Here is a 12,918-nt window from a genome sequence, read left to right on the forward strand (position 1 = left end):
TATAGAATAAGCCAAGAAGAAGATCACAGCTCTGGTAGCAACTGACTGAGGCACAGAGACCCCTGAGAGGAGCAGGGAGCAAGTAGGCAGGTCTCAGAAGTGACAAAACAATAAAACAAAAAACAAAAACACTCCACATATGGAGCAGGGGGGACTGTGCTGTCATTTTTTGCAGGTCAAGAAGCAAACGTTTTTACTGAGCTGAAAGCTGGACTGAGCTTCAGGGTCACAGAGAAAATTTGCTCATAAATTCTTATTTCTACTCTGTGTTCATCACTTTGAGTCTCCTCTGTTTTAAAAGAAAGAAAAAAAAAAAAGCCACACACGATTCATATTGAAATACTTTCCTTGGAGAACTTACTGTGTTGAAAACACACAGCTTCCCCTCAGAGCTCTGACCAGCTTGGACTTCTTTTGCATACTCTGAAATAACTGCAGGCCAGACTTTGAGTGTGAGAATAAGGAAATCTGGGGACCAAAGACAGCTCTGCAAATTCTTTTGAATATATTCGCACTTATTGGACACAGAATGTTTGCAATTAAGGCTGGTTGTGACCTTGCATCTATATTTACTTGGTACAGCAAACTTAACCAGCTGAGAAAAGCTTGAGACGTGCAATGCTGTCTGCAATAAGTTTAGCAATAGTTTGAAATGCTATGAATTTCCAAAGAGGTTGGCTGTGTTAGCAGCTGGTGATGTAGGGAAGTCCCAGAACCCCACAGAGGATGAGATTGCAGAGACAAGAGTGTCTGGAAGCCAGCTGAAGTAAAGCCAACAAAAAGATTTTTAAAATGAAAATATCCTTTTGAACAGCTGTTGATAAAGAGAGTTGAGACACTGGATGGTGTAGTTAGAGGCAACGCTTTCCTGGATAAGGTGCAACATTCTGTGTGCATGTGCAAATAATGTGGGTTTTTATTGTCTTAAGTGGTAGCTGAGAGCACAAGCTGCAGGGCTGGTAGCACGCAGGCAGGAGGAAAGTGGTGAAGAAAAGCTTCCAAAAGCTCTTTGTAAACTGAATAAAATTCAGGCTGAAGGTGAAAGCCAACATTGTGACTATCTGGAATTAGAAAATGAGCTGAGAAGAAAGTTAGAATTATAGGGCTGAGTTTCAAGATGGTTTTCTGCACTCGATCCGTATATTTATGGGAGTAGAACATAGCAACAGCAGAACAAGGGCAGGCATTTTCCCACCGACATTTCATTGCAGATTCTCTTGGGGGTCTTTCCTTAGGAGGTTGTATGTGCTTTGGTCACTCATGTATGCAGTGGAAATGAAACAGAGCTGGATATTTCTCTGGACGTGCTCACTGATCTGGTGATCCTACACACGTCCCTGCTGCTGCGCTACGCCACCTTCGTGAAGGTACGTGCAGATCTGTGGGCACGCTGCATCTCAGGATCCTTTCCCAACTTTGTCCCAGATCCAGAATAGGTCAGTTGTGCTTCAGAAATATCCTTAATAAAACAAGCTGTATCTGTAAAGCTGTTCTGAGAAATGCAGTGGTCAGGATGAAAAGGAACTTTTTGTGAAGGTGTGAGCTGGACTGTGAATTTCTGGAAGTGGAAATTGGACTAGAAAAAGAAGTTACTCTTCCCTGTGAATGGAGAACGTGTGTGTTGCAGGGATGGAATGACATCTGTGGACAGAAGGAAAATGATTTATTTACATATTTTTATTAATATCAGCTATTCCAAATCTTTGGCAAAAACCTGCTGCCTTTGTGGACTTCCTCTTCTACTATGCTGGAAGATTGGCAACACTTAGCTAGTATTTTGAACCATAAAACAAAGCTCCTAGCAAGAATAGGAAAAGACTTTCCTAAAACTTAAAAGAAAGTACTCAACAGGGAGAAAAGCAATAGTGAATTCTTGACTGGTAATAATGATTAGCAGAGTCAGACCTGCGCAACTGCCACGTTCCAGAGGCAGTAGAAGTGGAGAGTATGAGGGGAGCGAAATAGCAAGGCAAGCATGTAGCATGATTCTGCTTGAGCTTCCTTCCGTGGTGATTTGTACTTCAAGGACCCTGTATTTCCCCTTGAGGAGTGGTGGCTGTGTGCATTTTCCCACCGACCTATTTTTGTGTTTGCCCACTTGGTGGCAGTGAGTTCTGTGGTTTAAGCACCCACTGTAGGGAAGTGGAGTACTTTTCACTTTTTGGTTGCTGGATTGTTAGATACATGTCAACGTTTTAAAACATGCTCCAAGGGAGGATGTGAAGGTCTGCTATAAGAATTTGTATGCAGTCTGTCATGTTTAATCCATAAAATGGAGAAATGGGACTCGCTTCTTTCTGGCAGAGCTGGGATGTGCTGGGGGATCAAGGTTGAAAGCAGTCCTTGAAAGAGACAGCATAGATTTCGTCCACTTCATGGAATGCTTTGTCACAAGTGTGGTGGGAGCACTTACAGCCTTCAGCTGAGACCCGCTGACCTCCTGACCTTGTTTGCACATTCTTATCCTGGCAGGTTATTTACAGGTTATGGTTTCTGTGGACTAATCTTCGATGCATTACCAAAGCTTCTGGATGGCAAGCATTAATAAATGTCCTGGCCACACCTTGGGGCCCTGCAGTACACTGTGTTTGATGTGCTTCTCAGAGGTGGTAGAGGCAGTAGCCAGCTATCTGTGAAAAGATCTGCAAGGCTGCAGATGGCCAGCAGGTTCCACACAGAGTTGGAGCCTTTTTAGCCTAGTGACGCATCTACAGATCTCCTCAAACGACTTTTTTAGTGTTTAAACTGGATGAATTTTCTTGGGAATGGCAGAAAGCGGGTAACTGATCCTGCAGTTGCCCTTGTCACACTCAGTGCCTTGTTCTAAATCCTGCTCAAGGTTGGCCAGTTGTAGGATGAAAATAATGCTAGCAAAGTACTGTGTCAGTAGTAGAAAAGCCAGCAATGCTGTGGGCAGCAGTTGGATTGCTTTCACTGAAATACTCAGAACAAGAAATATCCTGAGGGCGCCATTCAGCACAGATGGTGTCTCCCCTGGATTCTTAAAGGCCTGGCTGTTATTACAGGGTTTGTGTTGGAAATATCAGCAAATTCACTTGTTCATCTCAAATACTTTGAGCACTGAGAAAATCCACGATAGAAGCTAAATAGCTGCCGCTAGTGGGATTGCAGCACTCCAAAATGCTTGCAGGAGCCAGACTGTTCTCCTCATTCAGCTTCCAGTACAGCAAACTGCAAGAATTAAGGGCAGACCAGTAGCTCTGCATTTGTGTTCATTTCAAAGTAGATTTTTCCTACATATACAAAAAAGATAAAGGTAATTGGCTGCTCTTTGGCTGACAGTTGTTGGAATTTTGAAAGGATTTCTTGATGTTTCTGAGTTAGTTTGTGGCTTCTCTCTTACAGACCATTTTAGACTCTATGCAGAAACTGAATCCATGCCAGATCCGGAAGCTCTTCTACATTCTCAGCACACTAGCGTTCAGCCAGAGACAAGAAGGAAGTTATATTCAGGTAAGCAGGGACACAACAGAAAGGAGTTCAGCTGTGCCATGGTTCTTTTAGCTGGGCTAAGTTCTAGTATTGCACTAATAGTAGCTCATTTATGACCAGCAAGTAGTGTGAGGGTGTCCTTTAGCTTAATACCCTTCTCCACAACTGCAAGCTGAGCTGCAGCTCCAGACTTTGCTGTCCTGCACAGGAGGTGCTCTCCACAGAGTCTGTACATTTCCTGGCTTTCCTGGAAGCGCCCTCTTCTTTCACATCTAAAAAGGATAGATTGATAGAAACGTTGGTGGAAGGAGACCAGTTCCTGATCTAACCTCTCAGTTACAGAGAGTCTGTTGCCAGCACGAGATCAGGTTGGCTGTGATTTTGCCCAGCTGAGCCCTGGAGATGTGCAAAGGTGTAAATTTAGCATTTCTTTCTCAAGCTTTGTTTTTCCATCAATTGGAAGCATTCAGAAAGCGCAGTTCAGCTCCTTTCTCCAAGACGCTTATCTTGATCCAAGTTCTTAATGTTTGTAGATCAGATATGACAGGCACTCATCAGAAACCACTCCATCCCTGAGCCTCTTTCAGCTGGCTGTATTTTGGAGGGCAGCTGCAGTGTGTGTGGAGAACTGAAGGAATATATACTAAGTTTTAATATATATTCTTAACTACAGAAAAAACCTAGACTGTATAGTAACTGGAGTAAAGCCAAAGCACTTACAATGCTATTTGCAACCTTACCTACAGTTCTGACAATTATGTTAATTACAAACGAAGTCACAGGACGTACATTCAGTCTACAGAGCTGTAATCTCAATCAACCATCTCTGTGCAGCCTTTGGAGGCAACATCAGGTGAAGATGCTGACAGGACAGAGCGGTGTGCACAGATGCTCTGTAATGACACAGGCTGTGTCTTTCTTCTTAGGATGACATGCACATGGTGATCAGGAAGTGGCTCTCCAGCTCTGTTCCCAACCACAAACAGATGGGGATTATCGGTTCTGTTGCCATGATGGGCAGCGTGGCATTAAAAAGGTGAGAGAAAATGTACAGAGGTGAATTCAGTATGATTTATGACACCCTGGAGTAGGGAAAGGTGGCAGGAAGGCATTGCCTTCTAGCGCAGGCACATCTTGGTCCGAGCCACTAACTGAACTCTTACCTGCAAACTGCAACGTTTGGTGTTGCTGACTGCTTAGTACTGCTGTTTGCTGCAAATCCTGAAGGCATCCACTGAATTTCTTGTTAGTGCTTATACATGAAGGCCTTGAGTAGCACTAGCAGGGCCTAACACTTGGGGAAGAGAAATTGAATACTGGACTGAGTGGTGGACTGAATGCAGATCAGCCTGTAAAACTAAGGCTGAATAGTCTAATGTACCCTGTTTGAATGCAGAGAAATATAATGGAGAAGAAGAAATGCTAGGTGTTGACTTGACAGCTTCCAGTGTACTGCATAAATAATTTATAAACAGTGTTGAAGAGCCAGGCAAGCTCCTGGTAAGAACTGCAACAAGGATTGAAGAGCTTAGGCTAGAAACTTTTGAGCTGTGTTTGGAAATATGGTGTAGGTTGCTGATTTTTCACTTCTTAATGAAATGCTTTTGCTGTTTATTACATGAAGGGAAAAGCCCAACTGTAGGCCCTGGGTTAGTGGGCTTCCTTATGGTTGCTCCCATAGCACTGACATCAGACTTGCACTGGCCTAAGTCTAAGCAGGACGAGATAAAATAGTTATTTCAAGAAGAGGTTTAGAAAATCCTCAAATGCAGACTACAGACAAAAAAGAACAACACAAGAATGGAGGCATCAGCATATCAAGCATCCCTCAGTAGCAAGGAACTTGCCAGGTAAAATGCACACGGATGAATCCAGCAGGTGGGAGTGTGTTCCGTGTCTCAAAAAAAGCTTTGAATCCCTGGGGAACTTGGTTGTTTGACCTACAAAGGTATTCCTTCCCAGTCCAAGTCTGACCCAAGTGTTTTGGGAAAATGTATCTGCTGGCACTTGAGAAATATCTTGGTAGTATGTTGGGTCTCTACCTTACTAGCATCCTACCTGATTTCATCTGAAACAGTTTGAAGGAGGCAAGCTCTAAAGCCTCCTTCCTTATTAAAGGAAAAAAACTACCCTTCTGAGCCTTGCAAGTAAGCAGCAGGTATTTGAGTAGTTGGCATCATGTACCAGATATAGCAGATGTTAGGCTCGTGGTGAGGTGAGGCTACATGGCCTTCAGGAAGGTGAGTGACTAGAGGTCAGAAAAGGTGTAATCTTGAAGGTGATGTTGAGTGTTGACCCAAAGGAGTAAAACAGCAGCAGGTGTTTCTCTAGTACTGTTACAAAATGTGTCTTTTTTCATGCATAATTCTCCAGTGAATTTCTCTGTGTGACGGGTTTTGCCGTCTCTTAAGTGCTGTGACACAAAAGTGAGGTTATCAATTGCTTGCAGAAATGAAGCAGACGGTGGTTCGCTGGAGAGACCTGAGCTGAGCATCGAATGTGATGGGCAGGTGGGTGCCAAGAATGGGTGCATTCTGGGGCAGTGTGGGGCAGAGAGAGGATGTGGTCAGCAGGAAGATCTTCAGGTGAAGCACTACGGGTCTGACAGTCAGCTTTACTCAGATGCTTGTACATTAATATTTGAGATGCTTGTGCATTAACTACAGAGCCAAGAATCTATCAAAAATTGTTTGGGAGCACCCTGTTAAGGTAGCACTCGTGCAGTACTGCAGGCATCTAGTGAAAGTCTTCTATCCAGATATTATTTCAGACACAAAGAAACAGGACAATCTCTTTAGTGTTGTCCCGTGGTAGAGCAGTGCTAGGTCCTTGAAAGACCTATAAGCTGCATCTCTGCAAAAGTAGGCACCACAGGCTGTTACCCTGGAGCTGAAGCTCTGGTCATGCCTCAGGATAAATAAATGCAAAAAGGAGAAATTAAGGTAAAAGCTTTAGTTGGGTCTGTTTACCTGTTCTACAAACTGTTCTCTCCCTTCAGCTCTCTACACTGCTGGACCTTGTTGGCTTCTGCTGTGAGCAAACACCAGAGATCTTGGCTCTCTACTATGATGAACTTGCCAATTTGATCGAGAAGCAGAAGGGAAATTTGGACCTGCAGCTCTTGGTATGTTCCACAGTATTTTGATCTTAATCACTGAAATGTATTCTTCAGAAAAGTGATGTTTTTGGAGTATGGACAGGGCAGTGGATTTTACTCCAGCCTGAGAACTGTTTCTTTGCTGTAGGCGTGCTAAGGTTCCTGTAAGAGATTGAGGAGATACAAACTACTCCTTCATCTTTCTGGGGTTTTTTTTGGAGCTTTTTTTTTGTTTGTTTGGACAGATTCCCTGTTATGCTTTAACAGCTTCCTATATGTGAACTTTCACCTGACAGCAGGAAGGAGGGAAGACTTTTAAAGGAAATAAATAGACATTTCAGAGCAGGCTTTTCATATCCATAAACAAGGTAGAGCCTGGAAGAGCTTTAAACTTCTTATCAGAATTGGCTTCTGGTCAGACAGTTAAGGCTGTCTGACACCAAAGGACCTGGAGGAGCCACAGTGAAGATTTGTGGTAATTGGAAGAGCAGGGGCTCTTCTCTCTTTTTTGCTGGAATCATTGTGCCCTTTGCAACAACTGGTTGTATAGAAGAGGAGCTGTGCTTTCAGACAGGACTGGCTAGGCTAGAAAAGCCAGTCACTCCTGGCATCCAACTGAGTGCTCCCTGGAGGAAAAGCATTCATCTTGAATGTGTTGTTTTTCTTTCTCTTAGCTAGGCTGATACAGGTTAAGTTCTTCTTGGGACTGGCTGTGTATGCTTGGCAATGTGTCCTAGCTGTCTCTCTAAAGTCAGTCCTTGCAAGCAGTGGGTTTCACTGCTGCGGCTGTTCCAGGGTCCTTTTGCTTGGCCTTGTCTTCTGCTTTTTCTACTGCAATTGTCACAGCTTGCTTCACTGAAGCAATTTGTTGAGCAGGTTTTTTCTCTCTTCATAGGATAAGTTTGGGAAGAGTTTGGTGGAGGACTTTCCCAATGACTTTGTGGTGGATCTCAGCCCTGTGGTGGATGGGTATGCTGAACGTTGGCTAACCTTTGTGATATTTCTGCTACTGAGAACTGGATGTGTGAACACTTGGTCCTTTCAACTGAGCTTGTCTGTCTTTTCTTGCAGTTCCTTTTTGTTCCCAGTGAAGTCCTTGTACAATCTGGATGAAGATGAAACTCAGGGAGCAATTGCCATTAACCTGCTACCACTGGTGTCACAGAGTGAGCCTGGCAGGGTCACTGATGAAATGAGTAATCCAAGGAAAAGGTACTTTGACATCTACCTTGCAGTTATACTACAGTTAAGAGAAATATATTCTCATTTGATGCAGTACACTGTGCCCAGACCTGGCTGCCTCAGTGCTTGATGAGGAGCTGGGCAGAGGATTTGCCAGTTTTCAGTGTTCTTTTCTTGTCTGCTGTTGGACGTGTTCAAATAAGTCTAGAGGCATAAACATCTGATGGGGACCTGGCAGCCTGTTCTGACTCAGGCTGTTTTGGTGGTCTTAGTAAGTTATGTTGCATCCACTTTGTTTTCCATCCATCATGTGAGAATAGAAGCTCTTTAGTCCAGTGTTACTGTGTTATTAAATGCCTTATTGAGATGGATAGGCAACTCTGAGGCGGCAAAATTTGTATTTTGAGCAATGAGTCTCAAATAGAATCAGCAAGGAATTAGTGTGTGTAATTGTGTAAAGACTTAGACAACAAAAAAATGTGCAAGATCACAAACATGCAGCCAGAACTGAAATTTGACTAAGAAACAAGGGCTTTGTCCTTGGGGAATGAAACAAGAAGTGTGTAATAAATAACTTAAACAGTGGGCCATCAGCACTGCAAATAATGAGACTTTTTTTTTCTTAACATCGTCTTCACATTCTGCATAATTTATTGTTGGAAGGTCTTGTTGAGATTGTAGTTGTGCTTAATAAAAAGATAGAATCAATCTATAGCAAATAAAAAACCGCACAGTTCCCCTACATACATCAGTGTAAAAGCAGTAACTTTTCTTGCTCAGAATGAGAGCAGTAAGTAGAATGCTAGCAAATATTCAAGAAGGTTTCTCCACTGCTGATAAACAGATTTTACACAAATTCTTGTCATTCCTCCTGTAGTTTTCATCTGGTTTCTGCTGGAAATAAATCTGACTCTGTTTTTGATTCAGTACAGCTGTTCCTGTGCCCATGTGCTTTCCCAGAAAATTGATGATAAATGATATATTTCTTTTAACCATGTGGTGCATTTCTGCTTTGTGCTGCTATGGCTTGCAAGGAACAAAATCAAAGGAGTAGGCTAAGTGGCATGGGGAGGACACAGTGTGCAAGGGAAAAGTAATAAGCTTTCTGGAGAGATACAAAGCATAGGAGGACCAACTCCATTTCTCTGTATTTTTATCTATATCTTTTTATTTCTCCTTCCCCAGGGTAGTATCACCAATATGCCTATCGCCCTGTTTCCGACTGCTCAGACTCTACACCGGAGAACAAAACAATGGGAGCCTGGAGGAGATCGATGCCTTACTGGGTATGGGAGTGAACCTTGAACAGAGTCCATCCAGCTGACTTGCTCCTATCGCAGATTTGCAAAGACCTCCTGCATCTGTAGGGAGAAATCTGTAGTTTGTGATGGAGGCTGAGATGCTCTGTTGTCCATAAAGTAAAGGGAGGCAGGGCAGAGAATTGCTTTTTCTGGCAAGTAACGGGTGGAGTTTGCTCCAGATAGCCATTGGAATTGTTACAGGTTTTGAGAAGGGTCCATGCAAAGATGAGAGGATGGGCAGCAAATGCAGCCCAACGTGTTCTCTGCTTATTCTGTTCCAGGTTGCCCTCTGTACCTGACTGACCTGGAGGTGGAAGGGAAGCTGGATTCTCTCTCCAAGCAGGAACGGGAATTTCTGTGCTCGCTCCTGTTCTATGCACTCAACTGGTTTCGTGAGGTGGGTAGAGCCTTGCCTGCCTATTTTGGAGTGGCCCTGAAGAGTAGCACTTAAACACACTAACCTCAGGCTTCAGGAGTGCAACTGTCAAGGAACAGCCTTGCCTTTTGGAAATACTCTCCAGCAAGATGTTGGAGATCTTCCTGTGTTCTTCTCTTCATTATTATAGCTGTTAGAGACTCAGAGGCTGTAAAGGACTCCCTTGCCACGTGAGTTTTCCATCTGCTACTCAGTTGCAGCCTGTACTCTGTGGCTTAGTTTTGTCTCTGAAAATCAGTTTTGTTGCTGCAAGGAGGCTGCTGTAAACCTCAAATATATTTCTAAGCTATGAGGTATAATAGTAGCCCTAGTAGGAGAGAAAGCACAAGAAAAAAGGTCAGTCTGTCCATGTTGTACTAACATGAGAGTAGCCAGCAGGTTGAGGAAATAAGTCACTTTTTGGATTGTCAATTATGGTACTGGAATTATGGCACTGGAACAGGCTGCCCGAGGAGGCTGTGGATGCTCCATCCCTGCAGGCATCCAAGGCCAGGCTGGATGTGGCTCTGGGCAGCCTGGTCTGCTGGTTGGTGACCCTGCACACAGCAGGGGGTTGGAACTGGATGAGCACTGTGCTCCTTTGCAACCCAGGCCATTCTATGATATGTCTGTTTTCATAGGGGCTTCTGAAGAGTTCTGTTCCCACAGTCTAGATCTGGTCAGATGGGCCACTTGTGCTGAGTGTCGCGTGCTTATTCAGGACATAGAAATGCTATTTAGGAAAAGAAAAAGTAGTAAGGGTGCACATCTCCCTAATTCAGTTTGTCAGTCTCCCTAAGTCAGTTTGTTTTGTGCTTCTAGGTTGTAAATGCCTTCTGCCAGCAACAAGATGCTGAGATGAAGGGGAAAGTTCTGACTCGACTACAGAACATCACAGAGCTGCAGAATGTGCTAGGAAAATGTTTGTCAGGTGAATGTGGAATATTTCTATCTGTATGTTCTGGGCCTCAGCTGTGTCATGTAATGTATTGTCTCCCCTTTCGTGGGGACGATGAAAGATCGGGTACTTCCTCTAGATGTGTATTTGCCTGTATTTTCTCATTCAGGAACTGAGTCAAACAAATGTCTGTGTTTTGGCTCTTTCAGCAACCCCTGGCTATGTCCCACCACCTGCTACTTTTGATTCTGAAGCCCCAGAAGGTGTACCATCTATTAATGCTGGTGGTCCAGTGAGAAAAAAAAATGGTAAGGAAATCTTGTAATGTTTAAGGATGATGGGTTGGTGATGTTGGGTTGGACCAGCATGTTGCACTGGACCTGTCGTGTGAGAGTAATTAAGGCAGAAGGAAAGTTATGATTATGTTCTGCAGACTGGTAAGCTCAGATCAGACCAAGAGATTCCTGAGCTCAGCTCATATTGCCTACCAAAAAAAAAAATCCATCACATGGGTCACAGTTGCACGGGGTCATATGGTTTGTTTCCACACCAATTTCACCCTACTTTTTGGTTTTGCTCAGCCAAAGTAAATAGTTCGCTGCCAGTAAGTAGGGGAAGGTTTTCCAGTTCTCTACTCGCACCCTGAGCTGCCTTATTTCATATCCTTTGTGGTTACATAGTAAGCTGCCTCGGCTGTTTACTTTTGGCAAGGTGAGTTCTTCACTGTTTCTAACCTATTTACTGTCTGTACTCCGTGGTCAGGCTTCCTGGAAACATTTGCTGGAAGTTTCCCCAAGCATTCCCTTCTCTGAGTTGCTTATGAAATTGAATAAAGCCAATTTTTAAAGGATTCTATAGCTGACTCCATGTGAAAAGTGCACATTAAGCCCTTCTCTTTGCTGCTTCTCCTCTAACAAGCTTTCTGTCCAAGAATGCACCTGTTCTTTCATCCAGTTCTTTAAGGGCTTTTGGTGTAAAACTTTATATGAGGCTTTTTGGATATCTGGATCTCTAGGGGATGCTGGATTCCTTTTATCAGTGTGATACCAGCAGCCCGGCAGCCCTGCTTCTTTCCAACAGCCTGCATGTCCATGTGCTCAGTGATCTTTTCCAGTAATGGAGGACAAACCCAACAGCCTTAATTTTCCTGAATCCTCCTTACACCCCTTTACATTCATGGGGATTCCATTGGCAAGCTGTCAGTCCCCCGAGGCAGCGCACAGAGTGTCAGGAATGTTGCACTGGAACAACTTTGGAACCTTGAGTGAATGTTTCCTTGCCCTAGTGACTTACTGGATGCCCATGTAGTCAAGTACATTGTGTACACGTAAAGAAACTACACTGATTTCAAGTAATCTTTGTGCTACTGTGTCAGATATGAGCCTTCCCTCCTTTGTCAGCAGTGAGGTCCTTTGCTGGGAATTAATTGAGTTGTTCTGCTGTTGGCACAGCATCCCCGTGGGCCCCATCAGTAGCTGTTTGCCTGCTGTCCTTTTCCAGGTCCTCTGCCTTTGTCACTGCTGAGAGACAGCAATGCTAATTTTTTGTTCAAGCATTTTTTAAGATGATGACCCACCATTTTGGCAATCACTGCATAACATGTTTACAGTTCTGTGAGAAAAGTGAGACTTGCTTCAATTTCTTACTGTGATTTTACTTCATGAAAGAGGAACTGGTTGAAGAGAGAATCCCAAATGCATTTGGCTTTCTTTTGGACTGTGACCCTGGCTACAGGTGACTCACAACCTGTGTGTGTTCCGTGCTTTCTTAGGGCTGATTGAAGTACAACCTCTGCTGTTTTCCTGCCTTGCAGCACTATTTGAACACACTGCAACCTCTCTCCCCACCCCCCCAACCCCCTTTTTTTTTTCTCTCCTGAATTTGCTGTTTTCTTCAAGGAAAGAAAAAAAAGTCTGACAGCAGCAAAGCCTGCAGTGCAGAGCATACTCAGGCAGATGAAAGTTCTGATGGAAACCAGCCTGATACTGAGCTCTCCGAGCTGGAGAAGGTAGGTACATACCCTGCAGGAAAGGTAAAGGGAAATGAAATAAAAACAAAAGCTTTGAAGTATTGCAGGCAAGTGCAGTTCCTAGTTTCAAGTCAGAAATTGATGTAAATCTGGAAAATACAGACCCCTGTATATATATATACATACGTCTGATTCTAGTCTGCTTCAGTCTCTTTTTTTCTCATTTTTTAGTTTTTTCTTGAGGTATTTGATCAATATATTCGTCATAAAGCATACTGAAAATGACCCGTTTTCTTCACACACTAAGAGCTGCTCCCCAAATCTATCAACAAATGAATTGTTGGATCTTCTTTCTTGTTCTTTGAAGCAAGCTCTTATCATTATGCCCAGAATGCACAATCTGTGCTAGCTGAAGGAGAGGGCCCAGGGAAGTGTGCCTGGCTTTGGACTCCGTATCCCAGATGCTGGGATCTCAGACATCCTTCAAGGCACAACTACCACTACACTGTTACTAATGATTGATATTCAGAGCCTATTTTACCTTTTTTTTTTTGGTCCAGCAAATATGCTTTTCCTGTCTCTGTGCCACTGTACAGCTATGAA

At 43.6% G+C, this 12,918-nt stretch overlaps 1 protein-coding gene across 1 annotated transcript in view; it reads left to right on the forward strand.

Annotated features, from left to right (window-relative positions):
• The window catches only part of FANCD2 (FA complementation group D2), a gene marked incomplete at both ends in the record, with an annotated part of 44,175 nt that overhangs the window by 15,106 nt on the left and 16,151 nt on the right, over positions 1-12,918 (forward strand). Inside the window, 12 exons of the mRNA XM_079540572.1 lie at positions 1,236-1,367; positions 3,367-3,474; positions 4,380-4,489; positions 5,903-5,963; positions 6,452-6,577; positions 7,446-7,519; positions 7,622-7,762; positions 8,918-9,018; positions 9,315-9,430; positions 10,271-10,379; positions 10,556-10,654; positions 12,245-12,354. Coding sequence (XP_079396698.1) covers positions 1,236-1,367; positions 3,367-3,474; positions 4,380-4,489; positions 5,903-5,963; positions 6,452-6,577; positions 7,446-7,519; positions 7,622-7,762; positions 8,918-9,018; positions 9,315-9,430; positions 10,271-10,379; positions 10,556-10,654; positions 12,245-12,354 — 1,287 coding nt within the window. The remainder of the gene's footprint in view (positions 1-1,235; positions 1,368-3,366; positions 3,475-4,379; positions 4,490-5,902; positions 5,964-6,451; positions 6,578-7,445; positions 7,520-7,621; positions 7,763-8,917; positions 9,019-9,314; positions 9,431-10,270; positions 10,380-10,555; positions 10,655-12,244; positions 12,355-12,918) is intronic.

The sequence above is a fragment of the Tetrao urogallus genome, assembly GCF_951394365.1.
Source record: "Tetrao urogallus genome assembly, chromosome: 10".
Taxonomy (NCBI): domain Eukaryota; kingdom Metazoa; phylum Chordata; class Aves; order Galliformes; family Phasianidae; genus Tetrao; species Tetrao urogallus.